At 36.0% G+C, this 23489-nt stretch overlaps 2 protein-coding genes across 2 annotated transcripts; one reads left to right on the forward strand and one right to left on the reverse strand.

The window, feature by feature from the left end:
• Positions 1–44: 44 nt before the first annotated feature.
• Positions 45–10038, reverse strand: smim14 (small integral membrane protein 14). Its single transcript, XM_007230224.4, has 5 exons — positions 9837–10038; positions 7015–7096; positions 6004–6052; positions 5687–5835; positions 45–4649 (listed from the first exon to the last, which is right to left on the reverse strand). The coding sequence occupies exons 2-5, from the start codon at positions 7087–7089 to the stop codon at positions 4611–4613; spliced, it is 312 nt and encodes a 103-aa protein (XP_007230286.1). The 5' UTR covers positions 7090–7096; positions 9837–10038; the 3' UTR covers positions 45–4610.
• A 2109-nt stretch (positions 10039–12147) lies between these two features.
• On the forward strand, positions 12148–22380 carry ube2kb (ubiquitin-conjugating enzyme E2Kb (UBC1 homolog, yeast)). Its single transcript, XM_007230223.3, has 7 exons — positions 12148–12639; positions 13977–14070; positions 14906–14964; positions 15053–15135; positions 15734–15833; positions 17220–17348; positions 18098–22380. The coding sequence occupies exons 1-7, from the start codon at positions 12577–12579 to the stop codon at positions 18170–18172; spliced, it is 603 nt and encodes a 200-aa protein (XP_007230285.1). The 5' UTR covers positions 12148–12576; the 3' UTR covers positions 18173–22380.
• The last annotated feature ends 1109 nt before the right edge of the window (positions 22381–23489 follow it).

The following is a 23489-nucleotide window of genomic DNA, read 5'->3' on the forward strand; positions in this document are numbered from 1 at the left end:
TTATATGTTGTTGGTAGATGCCAATAAAAACAAAGCAGATCCAGTTTAGGTAGAATTGTTTTGTTTATTTGCAGTAACCAAAAGTGCATAGTTAAAGCCCTTTCTGTAAGAGCACTCGTTAAAACAGTGTCTGTACACAGTAGACTGTGCCCCAAGAAGCATTACATAGACTTACATGACCTGAAAGGCACATTATTACTTATTCCAAACACACAAACACATTAATAAACAAAATATCAATTAGCACTGACAGTCTTTATGTCCTAATATGCATTTACACAAAGACAAAACGCTGAAAAATCAATCAATATCAAACAATAACTTTGCTACAATCACACACTAAGATATGCAAGTATGTATAAATTCCTCCCAAACTCATTTGTATGCTAGTCTCTATAGTTCAGACTATCTATTAGACCCTCATATCCTAATAATATGTACTACTAGAGCTACATAATCAATGAAAAATGGTGTCCTAAGTAGCAAACATCCATATTTTGGTAGTATATTTTGTAATTCAATGTTCTTATACGAGTACATTCTTCCTAGTTTCATGCGTTTATCCATTTTCTGTGTTCCACATGTGCTCCTATTTGTGTGGGTTTTTTGTATCAGAGCCATCCAATATATAATTTTTTATCAAATTGTGCCCCATTAAAAAGCTGTCTGGGCTGAAACACTCAGTGAGTATAACTTTAGTGAGGAAGAGTCACAATGCTTTAGAATAAATGGAAAGATACATTAACATTTTTCCATGTCACGCGTTTACATACACTTTCTAATCTGATTACTACAGAACATTTGAGTTTGTCAGCAAGCTGATCAATGTGTTTTAGAACCTGGGAAATCAGATAATGGGAAAACTCTAAGCAATATTGAGATTTTTGCTTTGCACAGACTGAGAAATCCAAGAATTCTCTAGCTAAGAGTTTAGAGAAATCCCAGTTCTGAGCTAAAATCTAGCTCTCTTTATCAAATTCTGTATATTTTTTTATATTAAATTGAAAGCAACAATGTTCCTGAGTGGGGAGATGGCAAAATATTATGATAAATGGCAACAATACTCTTCTGTTAGCATTCCTTCCAAGCCACATTCAGTACATTTATTTAAAAATACTGATGTGGTAGGTCCCAGGACCTTTTTCTGGCAACAATAGCCTTTTCTGGTTACCTGAGCAACCATGATGCTGCTAATGGCGCTGATACATGAGCTACTGCGAACATGAAGATTTTAGAACAGCAAAATATTAATCTGCTTATTCATGCATCGTTAAACAAAAAACAGAATCAGAACTGAAGAGATCTGGAAAGCTAAAACTGCCGTAAACTAATTATGAATGTGCATGTAAACACTCTTTATCACAATTTATGTAGCTTAATGTATGTATAAAATAAAATGCATGATATGTATATTTTGACACTTATGAAATGTATGTTTAGAGATATATGAGATATATGGACCCTTTAATGCTCATAAGCAGTTGATCTGGGAATTTGAAACCTATTAACACACTGAAAGACACTAACCATAACCATAACCATGACAGCAAGCGTCCTACACAGTTGTCAAGGTCTAATTATGTGTACTGAACCCACCTAGTCTGAATCACTCTTTAAACACACACATCATCAAAAAAAAAAAAAATGGCACCTAGAAGGAAGTGTGGAAATGTGATGCTGTTCAAACAGAAGATAAAGTTTACCAGGAACAATAATAATAATAAATTATAAAAAAAATGTACACATGGCATCTGTATCTTGAACGTTAAGATGTAAAAGTCAACCTATCCCTTATTAAAAATCTGTGGGATGATATTGGATGTGCCACCAACACGCCACCCCTACAACAAAATCTGCAGAAACTGTGAGAATATTCAATTCCAATACTAATATACCAATATCCCATTTGTATGGGAAGGATTATAGCAGGACACCATTAGGAACCTCTATAACTCTTGGCATGTTGCGTTATACACTACTTCTGTATGTGTAGCTCAATAAATAATTATAAACATATTGCCCATATCAGTCTAAATTGTTATCATTTATTGTTCCTGGTAACATTTATCTTCCTTTTGGGTGAGTGTATATACAGTACCAGTCATAAGTTTGGACACACCTTCCTTTTCAATGTTTTTATTTTTTTCCTTCATTTTAAATGAATACTGAAGTCATCCAGACTCATGTAGTAATTTTGTTAAAAGTGTTAAAAAAAACAAGAAAATACTATGTGAAGCATTATGGTGCTCTTATCTGGGGAGCTTTAAACTTGTGGTTTAACTTGAGGCTGGTAACTCTGATGATCTTATCCTGTGCTACAGAGGTAACTCTTGCTCTTCCTTTCCTGGGCCGTCCTGATGAGTGCCAGTTTTATCATAGCGTTTTTTTGATGGTTCTTAAAATTTTTTTTTGATTGACTGCCCTACATAACTTAAAGTATTTTTTTTTCTTTACTTACTTGAGAAGTTCTTGCCATAATATGGATTAGAACATTACTCAAATAGAGCTATTCAATGTATACCTGTAGCTCTACCTCTTCACAACTTTACAACTGATGCTCTCAAACACATTAAGAAGCAAGGCAAGTTCAGCACAGCTGTTAACTGAATGCCATTCCAGGTGACTCTAACTCAAAGCTGACTGAGAAAATCTAGACAAGATGTGCAAAACTGTCATCTAAGCAAGATATATTTTGGTTTGTTTAACACTTTTAACTTAATATTAGAATACTTAAAATATTAGTATTTACCTCCAATATATTTTTTAAAAACTACTGAATTTCAGGTGTGTCCAAACTTTTGACTGGTACTGTATTGCTCAACTACAGTTACCTTCATCATTCTGAAGAAATCCAACTGCTTTTAAACAGCCCACACTCTGACCTCATCAATGACCTCAGCAGCTGCTGGTATGACAAAGCTTTGGCAGAGTGCACTACAGGTCTCCACCCTGCACAGAAGAAAAGTCTTCTGACCACACTTATGACAAAGAAATGCAGCGCAGGTCTAGACATATTATCACCACTACCAGGGGAAAATCACTGTAGGTCATTCATTTCCTGTTTTTTTATTTTATATATATAGAATTAATCATCGAATATCTCAACCAACATTTACTAAACAACTTCTCCCATTTACAGAATATTCACAGCCATTATAAGAGGAAGTGAATGTTATAATAATAAAAGAAAACACAGATCCCCTGCAGTATTAGAGAATGTTAGAGGAGTATGATGAGAACATTAAAGAGTTTTAAATGTAATTTGTTCTAAACAAACATAAGGAGTGAAAAAAAAAAGTTTTTTAGTAGTGTTTTTTATACCATAACCGTTCCCCAAAATATAGTATTGCAATATATTGCAAATTATATTAAATCATAAACTCTTCCTATTAAAAGAGTTTGTTAAGAATATTAGAAAGTTTTAGATGTAATTTATTCAAAATAAAAAAAAGGGTATAAAAAATATTGATATTGATCGTATTGTGATATTTTGTTTTGCAATCCTGTATCGATTCTCCAAAACACATTATAATTTTTTTATCATTAGGTTTATAATTACATAAAAAGTAATGTTTTCTTTTACTTTTAGATTTAATAATATAATAATGTGTTTTTATACCATGACAGTTCCCTAAAATTTAGATTTAAACAATCGCAAAATATTGCTTTGCTTACAGTATTGCAATATATCCCAAATTATATTAACCCCTTAACGCCTGAATTAATGTAGCTGTATATGAAAAAATGTTTCATGTGTGTTTTACCTTTAAGTAGATAGTAAATATTGTTGAGATTATTAATTTCACTTTTGCACAAAAATAAATAGAAAGTTTGGTATGTTGCAAATTTGCAACAACAGGCAATATGGTCTGTTTGGGGTAAATTTGGTATGTTGCAAATTTGCTACAGCAGACATAATGGTCCATACTAAGATAACAATAACAGAGTAATATAACAAAATTAAAATTATATTATAGGTGTCTGTTTTAGATGTAATCTGCTCTAAATAAAGAGACTCTCCACAAGGGGTGTAAGAAAAAAAATGATATATCATATTGTGATATTTTGTTTTGTAACCCTGTATCGATTTTAAAGAACAAAATATTGATTTTTAATTGATAGTTGAAACATAAGGATTATTGTTATAAAAACATAAGGATTATTGATATAAATACCTAAAAAGTAGACTTTTCTTTTTCGTTTTCAGATTAATTAATAATACAAGAATGTGTTTTTATAACATGGGAGTTCCCCAAAATATTGATTTAAACAATATATTGCCATGCTTATAATATATTGTTATATTATGAATTGTAACCTCTGTATCGTGATACTGTACGTATCATTAAGTACATAAATTCTTGCTTATACGCATCTCTACTCTCCACCCACAGAAATCCAGACAAAAACAGTTAAGAAAGCTTAGAGGGTTAAAAAAACACAAAAAGAAATAATAACTGATAAAAGTCAGACCCAGAAACAGTAACATTTAACTAACTAAATTGGTAACCATATCCACAGCGCAGGTCAGAGGTCAGAGGTCAGTGGTCAACGATTTTATCATGAGAACAAATCAGATCAGATCTCAGAAGCCCGGTGATCTAGTCCTGTTAGTCCACTGGAGGCGCTGGGGGTTCTCTGCGGTGATTCTGGGAGGGGGACAAAAAATAAAATAAAAAAACTTACTTACTCTGTGAAAAAACTGTAAAATTCTAAATTAATTTTAGCTGAAGAGCAAAAGAATAAATTAATAACTGGTATAAACTTCAAAATCTTCCTGTAATGAACTTCAGTCAATAACGGATGCTGTAAATACTGTATCTCTCTTACAACACTAGACATGTTATTTATAGTTTTTAGTTTTTTCATCTCAGCCACTCACAATTGGAATTTCAGGAAAAATGAAAAAAAATAATCTTTTCTTTATTTTCAGATTTTTTAATTACTGCATTATGCAAGGTGAATTATAATATCAGATGTGTTGCAAGATAAAAAAAAGACAATTCTGAAAATCCAGAGAAGACTCAACTTTTAATTTTTCTTAGAAATCTGTTTGTTAAAGGTCAAAACAAAAAACTAGATAATTGAAAAAAATGGATTAAAACTCATTTTTTCTTTAGAAAAAAAAATATGATTAAGCTTTAAACACAATTTTCTATTTTCAAATTTAGCTTGATACGGTCAGAAAATTAAACTGAAAAACGTTAAACTGACCTAATTTTTACTGTATATTATTTTTCTTAACATGATCTGACCTGGGGACTTTATTATGTTGCCCAAAATAAAGGAATTAGCCATAACTGTTTTCCATGTTAAATTAATAGCAAATGTTTTAAAATAGATGGATGGCACTGTGCTGATTATGGCAGGTTCTGTGATTTGATATAAATTATGTATCATGCGTCTCTGACCACCTCTGAATGTGATCGGCTTGAGTGATCAGATTACAATGAGTCTTCCAGAGTCACTGCATCCTGTTCACACCTCTTTATACCTTGTGTTGGACACTTACAAATCAGATCACCCAGGACACATATTAATATTAATTGGTCAAAGGTCAAAGTGCACTTATTTTAGGGTAGTTGTATCTGAGAAAAGGCCAAATAATACAAGTACAAAATGGGCATTAGGATATTAAAGGGTTATAAACGTTAAATAAAAAAAAAAAGCTTTCACAGAGACTCACTGCAGCGGGGCCTGTAGAATTGTTGCAGGTCTGTGGTGCTCTCATGTTGGCAGGACGCAGTAAGAAGAGGATGGCAGCCAACACCACCCAGCCCATAATAATCATAAACACAGTTAAATCCTCCCCAGCAGAAGCACCGGGTCCTGGAACTGTAAGAAATACAACATTAAACAACGAGTTTAACCCTGTGCTGACTTTAAGATTATGATTATGTTTCTCTACTCTCTAAATAGTTGTGTCTGCAAGTAATGGGTATTGTTATGGTACTAAAGTACTGTATCTGTTACAATGTTCATACTGATATTTGATGAACTTACGTTCCTGAAGGCACTCATTGTCTGTGCAGTAGGACTGGGACTGCCTGAGCTGAGGAAACATATACAGCATTTAGCAGCAAAACATACAAATCATATAATCATTCTACATTAAATAATTATTCTATGGAAACATTTTTTTTTCATTAATTCCCTTTACAAATACAGCTCTGGAAAAAAAAAATCACCTTCTATTTTGTCCTTTTTTAGTCTTAAAGATTAACCAAAACAGAGGTGTAATAAAACTTATTGGATTTTTGTAAAAAATGATGCCAAGCGAAACACAAACCCTTTAAAAAATAAATTTTCAACTCATATAACATGTACAAGTACAGTACAGTGCACCACACCTGTTCCTATCTATAAACTAATGAGGAGTTCCTGTGCTATAAGGATGTTACACGCCCATAAGTTGCCCAGTAGCTGCCATCACACCCAACAGTGCCAGGCTGTAATACAAACAAATGTAAAACTTGCATCTCTTGGCTTAAGAACACAGCTTCTAACTGCAGACTTAAACGGCAGGATTCACAATAATTAAAATACTAAACAGCAGCACATGTTTTCAAATTTGATGCAAATAATTATTCTATTATTAATTCTTAGCCCTGCTAACCTCAACTGTGGTGAATTTATGATTAGAATAGCACTGCTGATGTAAGTTTTTGATTAGAGTAGCAATCTCTACCCAAAACATTTGGTGCGATTGCTCCAATTGATATGATTTAAAAAAAATACTGGATTATATTTTACTGGTTTAAGAAACTAGTGTTGCAAAGCTGCAATTTGTGGAGATCCACAGTTTTAATCAACATCTGGTATACATGGTTTTCTACGCAGAAGAAAAAGAGTAAAGTATATAAAAACTGGACTATCCTGAATCTACACAAGAGAGGAAACGATACGAGACGGAAGAGATGGAATTGAAAGAAAAACCCGTGTTTATTGTTGTTGCATTTTCACAGGGGGGTTTTGGACAAGAGGAGGTGTGTACTGCAGGACTGAAGCACTCACCAGGTTGATGAGTCTCCGCATAGCGTGTTCATGAGAGCAGATACACTCACACGGGTCAAACCCGCCCTCTGCCATCCTGCTTCTGCAAAAACACACACAAACACACACTGTTACACAACATACTGACACTGCAGGACAGTTCAGGACACAGTCCAGTCCAGCTTTCAGTTCCTTTCATTCTTTAATTCAATTAACACAAACCAGCACATTATTATTATTATTAAGGCATAACATGTCATTAAAAAAATGCACAAAACAAAAAAAAGTGTCATTAGACGAAAATACCCTTTATTTAATTAGATTTGACGTTAAGACAAACATTTAAGATAGACTTATTAGTACTCTAAGATAATTGTTTTGCCCCTAAACGTTCAACATGTTGCCAATGATATTTAAAAAAATATGTAATATATGTTGTTTAATACCTCTTGAAACATTTGATAGAGCTGTCCGATATGGTCAACATTTATGTCACAATTTAATTATTTAATTCAATGGATATAATAGCATTGCCGAGGTGAATTTATGATTAGAGTAGCACCGCCGAGGTAAATTTATTCTAGTATCATGGCATTTCTGACAGAACGCATGCACACATGCTTTGTCGTTGTTGTTTTTGCAAAGGGGATTGCACACCATGTTTAGAAATAGCACCATATGCTGTCAATGCTGTGAAGACACTAATGATGAGTTATCTAATAGCTGGTGAGCAAAAGATGAGTTCAGTGCGGTCAGGAAGCAGCTGTGTGGCTCCGGGCCAAAGCTATTTACACCCCTCAAAACAAGGGTGCTAATCCCAGAACTCTCGAATAAAATGTATTATTTTTACATGCCGACAGACCTGGACCAACGCGTGCAGCTAGGCCTGTCACGGTAATTCCATTATTGATTTATTCTACACTAAATGCACATAAGCATAATTAATATGTTTTTGACCTCAATATTGCCCACTGTGTTTAGATAGCAATAAGAGCAGACAACTTAATTTCTGTTTATTTCTCTGTTGTAACTTATTTAAATCCATCGTTAATTATCTTTCCCATATTACCAAATATGCTAGCCTTTGCAACATTGCAAACCTAAAAAAATTACTTTATTCCTGCATATTGCAGCAAAATTTCTACGTCTTAAAAGTGGATTTTTTACAGCAGTAATCGAATTAAACATCACCTAATTCAACAGGTGTGCACACAATCACATGTTTGCAGGCTTTATAGCAGATGGCTTGTGGTTATGGAACCGGGGAGCTTGTGTCTATGTTACCTTCTGATTCTCTTCTTTTAATTAAGCTGTTATAGTCTAACCTCCTTGAGTCTTTAGCTGCTCTTTAATAATCTGTTTGCATTATGTGAACTTGATAAATTCAATCAGAACTAGTTCTATCTCTTTATCTTTAGTTTTGTTCATCTGTCTGATCTGACACTGATGGAATATTGACTATATTAGTCTTCTGCTCCCTTCCTCATCTGCTTACCTTCCAACTACTGCTACCTGGCTCAGCCCAGTGACAACATTTAAACAGAATCTGCTATTATAATTACCCCTATTACCTTTGAAGCAGCAGTCTGTTAGTTTGGTGAGAATGTGTAATTGCAGCAAGCATGTGGAAAAATTGTGGCGTGTTTCCCAGTGCCATGGTTGCTTAGGGACATAGTGAATTCAGAAGCTTTACACGTGAATTGACCAGAAAAATGCAAATAAAATCACACATACAACTCTATAGGAATAAATATATATATTATTCCACTTTAGAATAAATATATAAGACATTGTAGGGATGGTGGCACCAGTAAATCTAACTGTTTTTTGATCTTTTGTCTTGCTTTTTGCCTAAAGCTACTTTACAGCCAACGCTGTAAAAAGTGCTGTACAAATAAATTTGATATTTTAAACCAATATGTATTTATTTATCTATTCATTCACTTTCACTGTGATATGTAATAATCCTCAGCTATGCTATAGCACATAAAACTATTAATGTATTACGACTGACAGATAAACTACACTGCCAAAAGTATCCACTCGCTTTTCTTGCTAAATTGGTGATGTAGCTTGGATGGAACTGCTCGGCCATGGAAACCCATTACATAAAGCTCTATACACTGTACTACTACTGTTTATGAGCTAATTTGAAGGCCACACAAAGCTTGAATGTCTGTAGTGATTGACTCTGCAGAAAAATCCCAGCTGCTTCCACTTTGTTATAATATCACTGACAGTTGGCTGTGAAATATTTAGTAGTAAGTAATGAAATTTCAGGACTGGACTTATTGCACAGGTGCTGCATCCTATCACAGTACCACAGTGCTGGAATTCACTGAGCTCCTGAGAGCATTGACCCATTCTTACACTAATGTTTGTAGAAGCATTCTGCATGTTTAGTTGCTTACTTTTATACACCTGTGGTCATGCAAGTGTATGGAACCTAAGTCCTATGATTTTGATGGGAAAATACTGAAAAATACAGTTAACTGCCATAAACCCACAGCAGATTAGACTGCCTCAATAAACCTGTACATGTAAATGAAAGTAAAAAAGCTGGAGCTGAACTGTGAAGGCTTTAAATCGCCTCAGGCTAAAAAAATGAGGAAGTGTGAGCTTATTTACAGGCCTGTCAGTAAACAATGCTGTAAACTGAGTAGATCACATCCAGAGCCTCACTGGAACACTGAGAAACAAGCCTGCAGTGAAGCCCTTACTGAAAACTACTGACACTGAAACTTCTTTACTAGAATAGAGAAACTTAACACACACATACACACACTCTCACACACTCAAACACAATCACACACACACTCAGACCCACACACACAGCTGCTTACGGTGGTCAGGTGAAGTGGAGGTGTGGAGACCCCTGACCGCGTACTGCAGACCCTCAGCTAAACCGCTCACATCCAGCCCCTCACCCCGGCGTGCTAACGGAGGGCGCTGGCGGAGGCGCGAGCTGAATCCGGCCCGGTGTGTGTCGGTGTGTGTGTGTGTCGGGGTGTGTGTGTATGTGTGTTTTGTCTCTGCCGGAGCTCCGGCTGCAGCTCCGCCTATGTTTTGATACGCACGAGGAAAGGCATGCGAGCACGAGAGAGGCCACGTCGCTAATCACGCGAGATTTACACCCTCCATTCAGACATATTCCCTATAACCTATTCCCTACACACTATTTCCTATAACCTACTCCCTATTATTCCCTATTTACCATTCCCTATTACCTACACACTATTCCCTATTCCCTACACACTATTTCCTATTACCTACTCCCTACTATTCCCTATTTACTATTCCCTATTACCTACACACTATTCCCTACTCACTATTCCATATTCCCTACTCCTTATTACCTATTCCCTACTCCTTATTACCTACTCCCTACTCCCTATTACCTATTCCCTATTCCCTACTCACTATTACCTATTCCCTACTCCCTATTACCTATTACCTACACACTATTACCTATTCCCTACTAACTATTACCTATTCCCTACTCCTTATTACCTATTACCTACTCACTATTGCCTATTCCCTACTCACTATTACCTATTCCCTACTCACTATTACCTATTCCCTACTCCCTATTACATATTACCTACACACTATTACCTATTCCCTACTAACTATTACCTATTCCCTACTCCCTATTACCTATTACCTACTCACTATTGCCTATTCCCTACTCACTATTACCTATTCCCTACTCCCTATTACCTATTACCTACTCACTATTACCTATTCCCTGCTCCCTATTATCTATTCCTTATTACCTACTCTCTTTTTCCTTCTCCCTATAGCCTATTACCTACTGCCTATTAACTGTTCCCTATACTCTAGAAATCTGAAAGGTACAAGTGTTTATATAAACGAACATCTCACTAAAAAGAACGCAGAATGCAAAGCTCTGTATATGCTGTATAATGCCATAATTGTTTCACACTTGTGTTAAAATCTGGGGAAAAGCTTGCAAAAGAGTCTGAAAGCTGCGAGAGTACCCACTTGTAGTGCAGAAAACAAGCCAAAGAGTCTAAAAGTAATATATATTAGGCTTAGCAGGGATGGTTGTTTCAGCACACTGGTACCATTAAACAAAATATTATTTCCCTTCTCCACTCAGAAATGCTTCTGCTTTCAGATTAGAAACAAAATAATACAGACTGCCGCTTTAGTGTAGTGTTTATCATCTTTGAGTGTAGTTACTCTTCAAGACGTATTAACCACTGGCATGTGTGTCTTTTTTCTAACAATTCTTTGTAATTTAAGTAAATAAAGGTGCATCAAACTAAATAAACTTGGTCTTGGGTCATGTAGGATAATCCATAAGATACTGATCTAATATAGAGGTTCAGTTTGAAGCCATTAAAACACTTGCACGTTTACAATTTATTTTTATTTCATTTATCTTGAGAGATTTAAGCTTAAATTTAAGATCAGTAAAGCACTTTAAACACCACACATTTTCCATGTATTATCTTTCTTCTAGAATTGTGCTTCAAATAAAAAAACTTTATGATGACCAGATTGTTCGTTAATTGTTTACAAATCAATATCATTTGTGCACCAGTGCAAAAAGTTAGTCTAGAGCCCTGCTGTCCATCCTGTCGCTGTCCACCCTGCTGTCACTGTGCATTCTGTCACTGTCCACCCTGTCAAAGTTCACCCTGTCACTGTCCATTCTGACGCTGTCCATACTGTCACTGTCCACCCTGCTGTCACTGTCTATCCTGTCAATGTCCATCGCATATCGCATTGCTTTCCACCCTGTCACTGTCCATCCTGTCCACCCTGTCACTGTTCATGCTGAGGCTGTCCATCGTGTCGCTGTCCACCCTGTCAAAGTCCACGCTGTCACTGTCCATCGTGTCACTGTCCACCTTGTCACTGTCCACCCTGTCGTAAAGCTTGCCATATCAGGGTGGACAAACACATGACAGTTAATTAAAAGTTATTAATCTAATTTATGTGTAATTTGAAGTCTTAAAAGTATAATAAATATTTCTAACATAATTTTTCTATAGTGTTCTGATTTTGATTCATTTACAACCTCTAACAAACCAAATCCTCAGCAGATCAGAGAGTGTAATAATGAGAGTATAGTAGCTCATACATTTAGGCTTAGCCATATCAGCCATATCACATGACTGACTGCAGCCCAGCTGTGCTGAGTGCAGGTCGGCCGCTGTTTCAGAGCAGTGACCCGGTTCTGGATCTGCCTTCCTTCTTCTATAGCTGTACTACAGTCACACCACCCGCCCGAGCGAGAGAGAGAGAGAACGCCGGAGCACAAACGCGCTGATTCCGGCTGTGTGTGAGAGAGCGGGGGATTGTTCCAGGCTGTGATTGTGTGCTTTTGTAGAGAAGGGGTTCTGCTCTGCTGAAAGAGAAAGAGAGGAAACCAGAGAGACCCAGAGACACAGAGAGAGAGAGAATAACCTGCAGCACAGCGGAGCTGCGAGAAGAAGAAGTGCAGGCTGTGCGGCGGATCGGAGGCCCAGCTGAGCTGAGCTGTGCTAGCTAAAGAACTTCACTCGAAACCGAGCAGAGATACAGAGAGAGAGGGAGAGAGGAGACCCGGGCATGGCGAACATCGCGGTGCAGAGGATTAAACGGGAGTTTAAAGAAGTGCTGAAGAGCGAGGAGGTCTGATCTGAGCTGTCCTGATATTTTACCCACTGTATTTACATTAAAAAAACAGGCCAGTTAAGCTAAGCTAAGCTAAGCTAACTAGCATTAGCTATTTTAGGTTAGCTTAGCTTTAACTGGCTGCCTAGCAGCGGCTCAACTCTCAGCAATAGACTAGCGCTAGCTTAGCTAACCAAACCTAACTCACATACAAAACAGTTCTAAATACAGCCCTGCATGCCCTGTGTTCTCTAGGTTAACTAGTCAAGGCCAGGACTGGTTACACTATTGAGCTAAAACTCAATCATTAGCTCAGCTGGGTCACATTCTCAGACTTAGCACTGAGCTAGTTAGCTTAGCCTAGCTCTTTCCGCTGTATCAGACGCTCTGACGCGGCTGCGCTGTTTAGCTTCAGCTAGCTGTCAAAACAGGACCGCTAGCCTAGCCGAGCTCTCACCCGACAAAGAGGTGAAGTTAGACTCAGCGGGACATGCTCCCTCTATTAAACACTCAGGCCGGGTGTGTGTTACCCGTGTCAGCGCGGTGTTTAATGAAGGAGTCGGGCTGTGTTTAAAGTTTAAGCTGCGGGTTTAAACCCCGGCTCTCACTCGCTAACTAGCTAACTAACTAGCCTGCTAGGCTACACTACAGCTAAGTAACCTCAGGGGTCAGGCAAGTAAACAAGTATAGACATTTAGGCAACTACAGACAAATATAGACTGACATATCTAGACAAATACAGACATATACAGGCAAATATGGGCAATGGGCGGAACACAGATATTTATAGACAATTAGTTAGCTAAATACAGACAGACATGGGCAATTTGACATATATAACTTGACATATATACACCAGTACAACAGTACAATCAGATATACAATTAGAGAAATGTAGACCATTATATATAAATACAGACTAATATAGACAATTAGGCATATACAGGCAAATATTTATATTCAGACAAATATAGACCAATATATGCAAAAATAGACAAACAAATATAGACAAGTATAAACAATTAGATAAATACAGATAAATATAGACATTTAGACCAATATAGACAAATAAAGACAAATATAGACAAATTGAGACAAATACAGGCAAATATAGACAAGTATAGAAAAATATAGGCAAACAGAGACAAACATAGACACTCATATGAACAATTAGACAAATATAGAGGCACATATGTTTAGTGTGCATTTAGAAAGCTATGGCAATTCATATTAGCTTAATATGACACCAGTCAGATAAGCCTAATAAGATACAAGTCCTAACTCTTATTACAGATCCCTTTAATGCTGGTTTTACTAGTAGAAACATCACTGTGTAAATTCTTCTGTTTTTATAGACAAGTAAAAATCAGATAAAGGTGGACCTGGTGGATGAAAACTTTACAGAATTGAAAGGGGAGATTGCAGGACCTCCAGACACGCCATATGAGGGTAAACATCTCATCTAATCTTTACACCCCTATGATCAATGGGCAATGAGGTTTCAGAATATAAATACTGATCTATAAACAGTTTTTGAGTTTCCATGTCAGGGAGTAGCACTGCATGATCTGATTAGACCTGATCTCAGATCAGAGCCCAGAGTACTTCAAGATGCTTGATCAGAAGGTTTGAAATGGAAAATGTGTTGGTTAGTTCAAGTTTTTTAACATTTTAATTACTCATGTCTACATTGGTGAGCATATTTTGTATGGACTCCAACATATACATATACACATACAGCTTTTATGACATCCCATTCTAAATCCAAAGGCATTAGTGTGTAGTTAGTTCCCTATTTTCAGAAAAGATTTGTTGAGATGCCTGTTTTCGTGCTATTATTTGTAGGGGATTAGATCAGAGATGTGAGTCTGGACAATACAAATCAGTCTGCAACAAATTTATCTGTACAAACAAATCCAAGCAGTTTGCTGTGGTAACAATGTAGACATGAGTAATTACGTAGCCACTGTCACTCTGGATTTGACGAGGTCTTCATTTAAGATGTTTGGAAATCTGATTCCATCTCAAACAACCCCCAGATGTATGGTTGTAATAATAATCAATATATTGTTTTCTGAGTATGTTAATTTGCACATACAGTTGTTTCACCTGACATTTTGGGGGTTTGCCAAATTATTAAAACATATATTATTTGAATGGGATAAAAATATATTTTAAATAATTGTTTTATAGGAGTAAAATGTGCCAGATCGGTTTGTATAATGTGTATAGGTTGTAAATACAAAAAAAAGACCTCTTTTTGTTTGTTTGTTTGTTTGTGCAGGTGGCAGGTATCAATTAGAAATCAAGATCCCCGAGACGTATCCTTTTAATCCACCAAAGGTAAAAGCTATCTGTTTAACTGCTGTATGGATCAAATTACAGACATTCACTGTTTAAAATAATAAGCCATTTATTTTATTTCCTGTAGGTGCGGTTCATTACAAAGATCTGGCATCCTAACATAAGTTCAGTTACTGGAGCAATATGTTTGGACATTCTAAAGGACCAGTGGTGAGAACCTGTTTATAACCATTCCATGTCAGTAAGAAGTAGGAGCCAGTGGCTCACATATTACAGTGACTTCTGTCTTATGCTTCTGTAAACATGCAGATGAATGTGTCTGTAGCTCACAGTGGCCACAGTGTACACGCCCTTAAAAGTGTTGGAGTCAGAATAATTGAATTTTATTATTTTTATTAAGCAAAGTAATGCTGCTTCTACATCAGCAGCAGGAGTCTGAGAGAGCACAATAGGCCTTGCTCTCTCTGGGTGTATAGATGACAGGTGATGTCGGGCAGCACAGGCATCTGTTGAATGATGCATCAGAGCTCAGCTGCTGTTCCCATGTATCGGAGGAGGCATGTGCTAGCCCTCACCCCGCTAGGGTTGGGGGAATCCTAATGAGTGGGTTAGGTAATTGGCCTTTCGAAAAGGGGAGAAAATGGGAGAAATGAGGCAAAATGCAGTACCCTCTAGTATCTGGAGGCCCCCATACCAGTAACCTTCTGGAGAGGATATGTAAGTGTAGCCAAAATAAAAGAATTGCTTTTTATTTAAAAGAGAAGAACCACCTCATAAATATATCTCTATATCTGCTTACTGTGTGCAGGGCTGCAGCGATGACCCTGCGTACAGTTCTGCTCTCGCTACAGGCTTTACTAGCTGCAGCAGAGCCAGATGACCCACAGGATGCTGTAGTTGCCAATCAGGTGAGTGAGTTAGTGTATAGGTGAGATTTAAGAGTTGTGTAGTATGTGAGGCTTTATTAGTCAGGTATCTGTGTGTGGTGTTAATGAACACATTTAGAAGTCAACGTATTCATGCTGTGCCAACAGCCATGTGAATAACTGTGGTTAAACATCTTTGTTATATTGTGCTTTCCGTTATTTTTTCCACGGAAAGTTTTTTTTTTTTTTTAAAGTTGCTATTTTGAAGCTACAAGGCTTTTCTCATCAAACAATAGTGCTATTAAAAAGGAAGATAAAGATCACCAGGAACAATAAATTATTAAAAAAATAGACCACACCAAGATAAAGTCATTACAGTGACTTTGTAAGCCCAACTTTACATTTAATTAACTCCTCCAACCATTCCGCTGCGCTATTCCAACAGGACAATGCTCGTCCACATAATGCTACTGTCTTAGGAGCTTGCTTTAAAGACACAGATACTATGCCATTTCCAGCCATATCACTAGACCTATACCTCTTTAGTGAAAATGTGTGGGATGCTAGTGAAAGTAATATCAACTAGGGATGGGCGATATGGCTCTAAAATAATATCACGATATTTCATGGTATTTTCGCGATACCGATACTCGGCGATATGACAAAACACTAAATAAAAAAAATAATATTTCAGGAACAAACTACTGCAACAAAATTAATTAGTTTTTATTGCCAACGAAATAATATAGCACACCCCTAACTTTTTTTTTGTTTTTGTAACAGAAGTCAATGATCCAGAATGTCATGATACTAATAATGCACTCCGAATATGTATATATCCATATATCCAGGATTAAAGTAAATTAAATGATACTGAAAGATATAATCTGTCTCTAGTAGATATATAATGGGAAATGAGAACAGTGTGAATTTCTCTTTTGCTAAAAACAGCAAAAAAGTAGAACCCTGATGTGATAATTAGGGGTGGGAGACATGGCACAATATCATTCACAATATTAAAAAAATGTTGGCGATATTATTGCATATGATACGATATGGCACACTCCTAATATCAACACTCAAACTCTACTGCTAAATATAAAGGAACTGTGTGAGTATATTCAAACTGCATGGGATGGATTATCACAGGACACCATTTGGAACCTCTACAACTCCACACCGAGACATTTGGCATTTTGCGTTACATGTGAGTTACTTATGTAACAACATGTAAGTGTAACTCAATAAATATTGCTCATATCAGTCTAAAATTAGTAGTAACCTTTACATTTTTTCTAAATAGGATCCCAATTCCACACTTTTGTATTTATTTATGAATATATGTGTATTAGATGTTTGTAAAAAGTATGAAAGTATGAGTCTACTGTATATTTGTATATTTACATGATATTTCTCTTTTTTTCTTAGTATAAACAGAACCCAGAGATGTTTAAACAGACCGCCCGACTGTGGTCTCACGTTTATGCCGGCGCTCCCGTCTCTAGTCCTGAATACACACGCAAAATAGACAAACTCTGTGCCATGGGCTTCGACAAAGTAAGTACTCGCACTGTCAACCAGGATATTCTGTACAAGGAACTGATGTTAATCAAAAGTCTTTTCATTAAAAAGAGTTATGAATAAGTGAAAGTAAAAGTAACTGTGAGGAATCTGTATTTATAGGGAAAGTCCGGCCGCTGTAACTTTTGCTATCGTTTACTCTAGAATGGGATTTTTCATGTTTACTGAATAGGAAACCCTCCTCAGTATATAATCAGGTCAAGAGCTGAGCAGTGTGTTTAAAAGACTAGGTATCTTTATATGCTTAAGAGAAAAGAGAATTTGTGATATGATACATGCTAGTAAATACTGGTGTTGACCTCCACATACAGTAAGGAGCTTAATTGCATTTGTTATATTTGAATTACATTTACCTAATAAATAGTTCATAAATTAAAATGATAAAAATGTTTTTTTTTGTGTGTAAAAGATTTGAATGCTTGGATCATAAATTAGGTCCATACATTCAAATCGGTTTGATTTAAAACTTTGAAATATCTGGTATAAAGAGCTCGATCATGGAAAAATTATTTAAATAAAATTATTAAATTATGAATTAGGTCGTTTAAATATTTAAAGTTCTTTAAAAAGTCAAATATTTTCGTTCACAACGTACAAATATATATAAATGCAAATACTTATGTCTGCTTTTAAGCTCTATAGTAGAGTTCAGCAGTTCACTGATGGGAAACTGATATTGATTGTTAATATTTTTCTTTCTTTCTTTCTTTCTTTCTCTCTTTCAGAATGCAGTAATAGTAGCTCTGTCTTCAAAGTCGTGGGATGTAGAGACAGCAACAGAACTGCTGCTCAGCAACTGAGAACTTTGCTCCTCATCAGTAGCCCACGATTTCCCTAATCACCTCTAACATCTTTAAAAAAAAAAAAAAAAAAAATCTGCTCCTCCTGCCCCGAACTCATCCATCACTCCACCCAGCATGTAGAGATCAGGTCAGAGTAGCGTGATCTGATCTACAGCCCTTTTATTCACCATGTTATAAAGAGTAAAACTCGCCGTGGATACACACAACTTCCCCACACAAATATTCACGTCCTGCACGGACCACGACGCGGGACGGTTCAGTATTCCTCCAGCTTCTGCAAATTAGAACTGCATGTGGTGATCAGGATAACATTCATACAGCAGGTAAAAGTGGTGCAAGTCTTGGGCTGTTCAGAACTGAAGCGGTTGCGATATTGGTGGCTTCAATTAGTTTGAACAGAAACATCAGTACACATATTTATGAGGTTTGTTTCCACACTATCCCACATCTGAACCCGTCCCTCACTGCTGTCGTCCATTTGTCCTCTTTGAGATGAAAGTCAGATCTGGTTCTTCGTTGCCATGAATTGTGTGTATATATATATATATATATATATATATATATATATATATATATATATATATATATATATATATATATATATATATATATATCAGATTTCAACACCACATATTGAAGTGATTCAGTATGTGGTAATGAAGATATCAGATTCAGTGTGTATTATGTCATGTCGTATACACTGCTGCACAAATGACACAACAGATGACAACAGCAGATGAGAACGTGATCAAATTGGTACCACTTTTACCTACTGAGTGAATTTCTTTTTTTTAGTATATAAGCGCTGCTGTATGAGGCCAGTTTTATGGCCTTAAACAGATATGTCAATTTGAGACTTGGAGAATTTTCGAAATATTGTGGATGCTAGCACACAGATGCAGAATTAAGCTAAGCTCCTGTCTGGGAAACTGGTTTATGTTTTCAGTTCCCACTTTAAAATCATGTACATGATTTGGGATGACTTGGATCAACAGATGTGTATAAGAGTGCATTAAAATAAATGCCAGATTTTTTGTATTATATCTAGACAGTTTCCAATTTTTTTTTAAATAGTCTGGTCAGCCAAAAAACACACATTAAATCTGATTTTTGCAAATTGGAACAATGAGGGTTAGTTGCTGACGCCAACCTTGACACCACAGCAACCCCTGCAGATACATTTGTGATGTCCAGACATGCAAATCCAATCTGATCACTTGCACTAAATTAAATTAAAGAGGTAATATATTTCTTTGAGAGCAGTTAATCTTGTGCTGCCTAAATCTTGTGCTCTTTAAAAGTCATCATGCTTCTCTAAAAGAGGTTTAGAGAGTCTTTACTGAGCAGCTGAACCCGGAACACTGAACCGATCCAACGCCGTCCCCAGGACTGGATTTTCGCTGCCATGATGTGCGGATATGGCTGGTTCAGCTCTGCCTTTTATTTATTTTTTTCTTTGATAAAAAAAGACCACATTCTTCTCCCTCTTGCTCTAGCAGTTCATTTCTAATACAGAACCAAACAAAGCGGAGAACAAAGTCCGTATCACTGTCGCTTTAGACTCTCCTAAAGAAAAAAAGGAAAAAAAAAAAAAAAAAAAAACACCACCTTGCATGGGTGACACAAAGATGATAGTATGTGTAAATACGTATATTAAAGGTTTGTGTACATTCAGACCAGGGGAAAGTGTTAATTTTTTAACTGTACATTACAAAGGAAGAATTAGCTTTTTGTTCAAGCTGGTCATTTGAACAGGACGTTAAGAAGAAGAATTTCGTAGAAAAAAGAAAAAAAAAATCTGATGTAAAACCTTCATAACCCCACCACCTCCTACATGAGACTTGGCTTATGCTGCCTTCATGTCATGTCAGAAATATCATTTTTCTGATTAGAATGCGAAAGAATGCCACCACAAACATGGATTTATCTGATTTTTTTTTCACAAGTATACAATGTACTGATACTTTTTTGATCAAAAAAAAAATATCTTGTTTAGTTTTTGATTTTTACTTTGCTCCTTTTTTTAATTATTGCAAAAATATTTAATATTGGAAACACAAAAAAACGACCAAAGTAGAAAAACAGAGAAAGTATTCGTGGGTTGTTTTTGACTTTCAACTTGGGAAAAAAAAAAAACATATATACGAGCTTTAAAGTCGTGAGTACAGTTTTTCTCGTGTTGGACTTGAAGGCAGCATCAAACGCAAAATGTGTCCTCCACCCCTCTACACTGTGAGGTTGGCCAGATGACATGGTGTGTGATTATAGTTATTGCTAAACTACAGAACTGGCATATTTAGTTTTAGATTTTCATTTTTGTTGTTTTTCGGTGGTTGGATGTGCTCCTAACCAAACCTGGTACCCTCTAAACCATAGATGTCAGACCAGGCTCGCAATGGCCTACAGCCCTGCAGAACTAAACTGTACCTGTCTCACTTCAGCTGTGTTCAGACTACCAAGTCGAATACTATGTTTTTTTTTTGTTTTTTTTTTAAAGCATATCTGGCTTGATTTTTGATAGTCTGAACAGCCACAAACCACATGAAATTGGGTTTTTGCAAAATGGATCCAATTCATATTCAGAGGTGACTAATCAGATTTGTAAAGATAAGGTCTCAATCCGGACGCTCTGACACCAGTAAATCAGTAAATAATTCCTGGTATTTAATTATTTAAGAGTAAATGATCTTCTTCAGTAACTAACAGATAACTTAAAATATCAGAGAGGATTGTTTTGTGATATATCGAGTGTCACAGAACCACAGTCTCGTAATGATATTATCGTGGGCAATATTGTATCGTAAGATACCCTGTGATTTCCACCCCTACTAAACACATGCTGAAAAGCGTGTTCGGATTGTCTAAAGCAGTGGGCAGGTATGAGATCAGTCTGGAGCCTCGGCTTTATGGGGGAATGAGTCTGTAACTAAAGCTGATTGCTCGAAATATATGTTAGCAGCTTTAGCATTATTGACATGATGGTGATGAGGGTGGAAGGAAGCTGTGTTTTTTTTTTTTTTTTAGGTTTGATTTTCTGTTGTTTTTTTTTATATAAAGGAAGTGATGGTATGCTGTACTGATCATCATGATCCTCTCTTCCTTAAACACAAAAGGCAGCTGTGTGACCTCTGACCCTTCGACAAATCTACCGGAGTTGCCTCTCTTGGTTTATTCCTTTTTGTATTGGTTATAATTGACATTGTGGGAATACCTTCATGACATTAGACAAGACTATAAAAAAGGAACTGTGCTGGTTTGCTTTTTTTGTTAGTGCCAATTTTTTTTGCAACACAATTAAGATTTATTGTGTCCTATAATCAGATTAAATTCTGATTATATTACATTCTGATCCAGTAATACAAAAAATACAAATACCAATTTAGGCAGAGGTTAAATATTCAATAGATAGCTTTCAATTTATGGATTATTTTTTTATTCTGAAGGTATTTTAAATTCTTAAATCTGAATCTTTATGAGAACTGCAAGGTGTTATTTTTTTAAACATCAAATTTCACCAACTTCTAATTATTATTTTCTCAAAGTTCAATAGAAATTATGGTGAACTGAATTTAAAAATACAAAATAAAATGCCTTCAATACATCAAGGAGCTTTAAGATCTATACAAAATAAAATGCCGTCAATACATCAAGGAGCTTTAAGATCTATACTAATGATGGTGAGAATATATAGAAATGATCTACAGGAAGCAATTCAGACCTGTAGTATTTGATCGATCACTGATTGGTTTAGGTGATATTCCCAAAGCATTCTGGACGAGCAAATTGTGCTAATGCATAGTGATCAGTGTCCATCTAATGATAAACATCAAATGTCAACATCTGCTCTTTGCTGTCAAGCAATAATTCAAGATATATTTTCTTTAATCAATTTATCCGTTTAGAAACATGATCTGATCATCTGAAAAAATGAATATGCCACTGGAATAATGTTTAATTTATATTCAGAAAGACTGATTTTGTATTATTTTGATGAGATTTGATTCATACTAGTTCTTCCTGTCGTGGTGGTCGAAAGAGTTCAGATTCTCTGCCTGTTCAACATTTAAAATAGCAGATTTCACACCGCTGCTCACCGCGCGCCGAGAAAAACAAACCTACCTGTATCAGTTACAGGCCACACCCACTTTCCACATCCTCACCTGTACATAAATCCAACCCCTTTTCTTTAAGGGAAAAAAAAATAAGTATTCATCATCATCTTCAGAATGCACCATCGATGGCTGGGTTTATATTTTGTATGAAAAACAATCAAATCACAGAAAACAGACTGTCTTCCTGTAGTTATCACCACGTTCAATATTGCACGAAGAAGCAGCAGCAGTTTGAAAAAAAATGTGGGAGGACACTTTGTTCTGATTTAAAAAAGTGGAAAAAAAGACAATTTAAACAAGCCGTACAAGCATGGTTATTTATTGTGAAACTATCATATTTCTTTGAATAAAAAACAAGCTTGAAAAACAAAAACTGTGTCTTGTTTGGAATTAAATTTTTAATCAAACAAATCTTTCAGGTAAAGAATAAAAAACAAAACAGTATATTTGGGTGGAAATCACCCCAAAACAAGGGCTTTAAAACATCCTAAAACTGGAGTATTTGCAAAAAAAGGAGCTCAAGAAAAAAAAGAAACATTATGAGTTTAACCACTGCGAGATCTTTCAGTACTTTTTCCAGAACAAAGAAATACAGCTTTATTGAATATTAAATTCATAACTTTATAAAAAAAAAAATCTACAGCATCAACCAGGCCCTGACTCAACACAAAACAAAACATCCCTATTTTTAAACAGTTTGTGTTTGTTGGGTTTGAATTGATCTCTGAGTTAAAATGCATCAAACTACCAGTTCTGAATATTAAACTCAATGGACTGTCTTACAGCATGCAACTTAAAACGTATGTCCCCCTACACACACACACACGCACACACACACACACATACCTCTCAAACAGGAGAAACAACCTGTTAGATTTTTAAAAGGCAAAAAGGGTATTTAATAAGCTGATCTCAGAACAGATTATGTATGGGGGTGAAGGGGCTTCGGTCTGTGCTTAAAAAAAAAGTCAGACTCTTATACCAATAACTGTATATATAAAAAAGAACTGATGAACCGCTCAGCCAAAACGGACTGGTTTAACCATATATTTTTCTAATTCCGCAAATGGACAGCGTTACTGACTCTAATTAATCAGTTTCTTCTTTAAAGACGGCCACCATTTAAAAGTCCAGACTGATTGTATCAGCAGACAACTGCTGTTAAATGAAACTAGCAGCATTGGACATTGGACAGATGTTTA

This window comes from Astyanax mexicanus, chromosome 25 (assembly GCF_023375975.1).
Source record: "Astyanax mexicanus isolate ESR-SI-001 chromosome 25, AstMex3_surface, whole genome shotgun sequence".
Taxonomy (NCBI): domain Eukaryota; kingdom Metazoa; phylum Chordata; class Actinopteri; order Characiformes; family Acestrorhamphidae; genus Astyanax; species Astyanax mexicanus.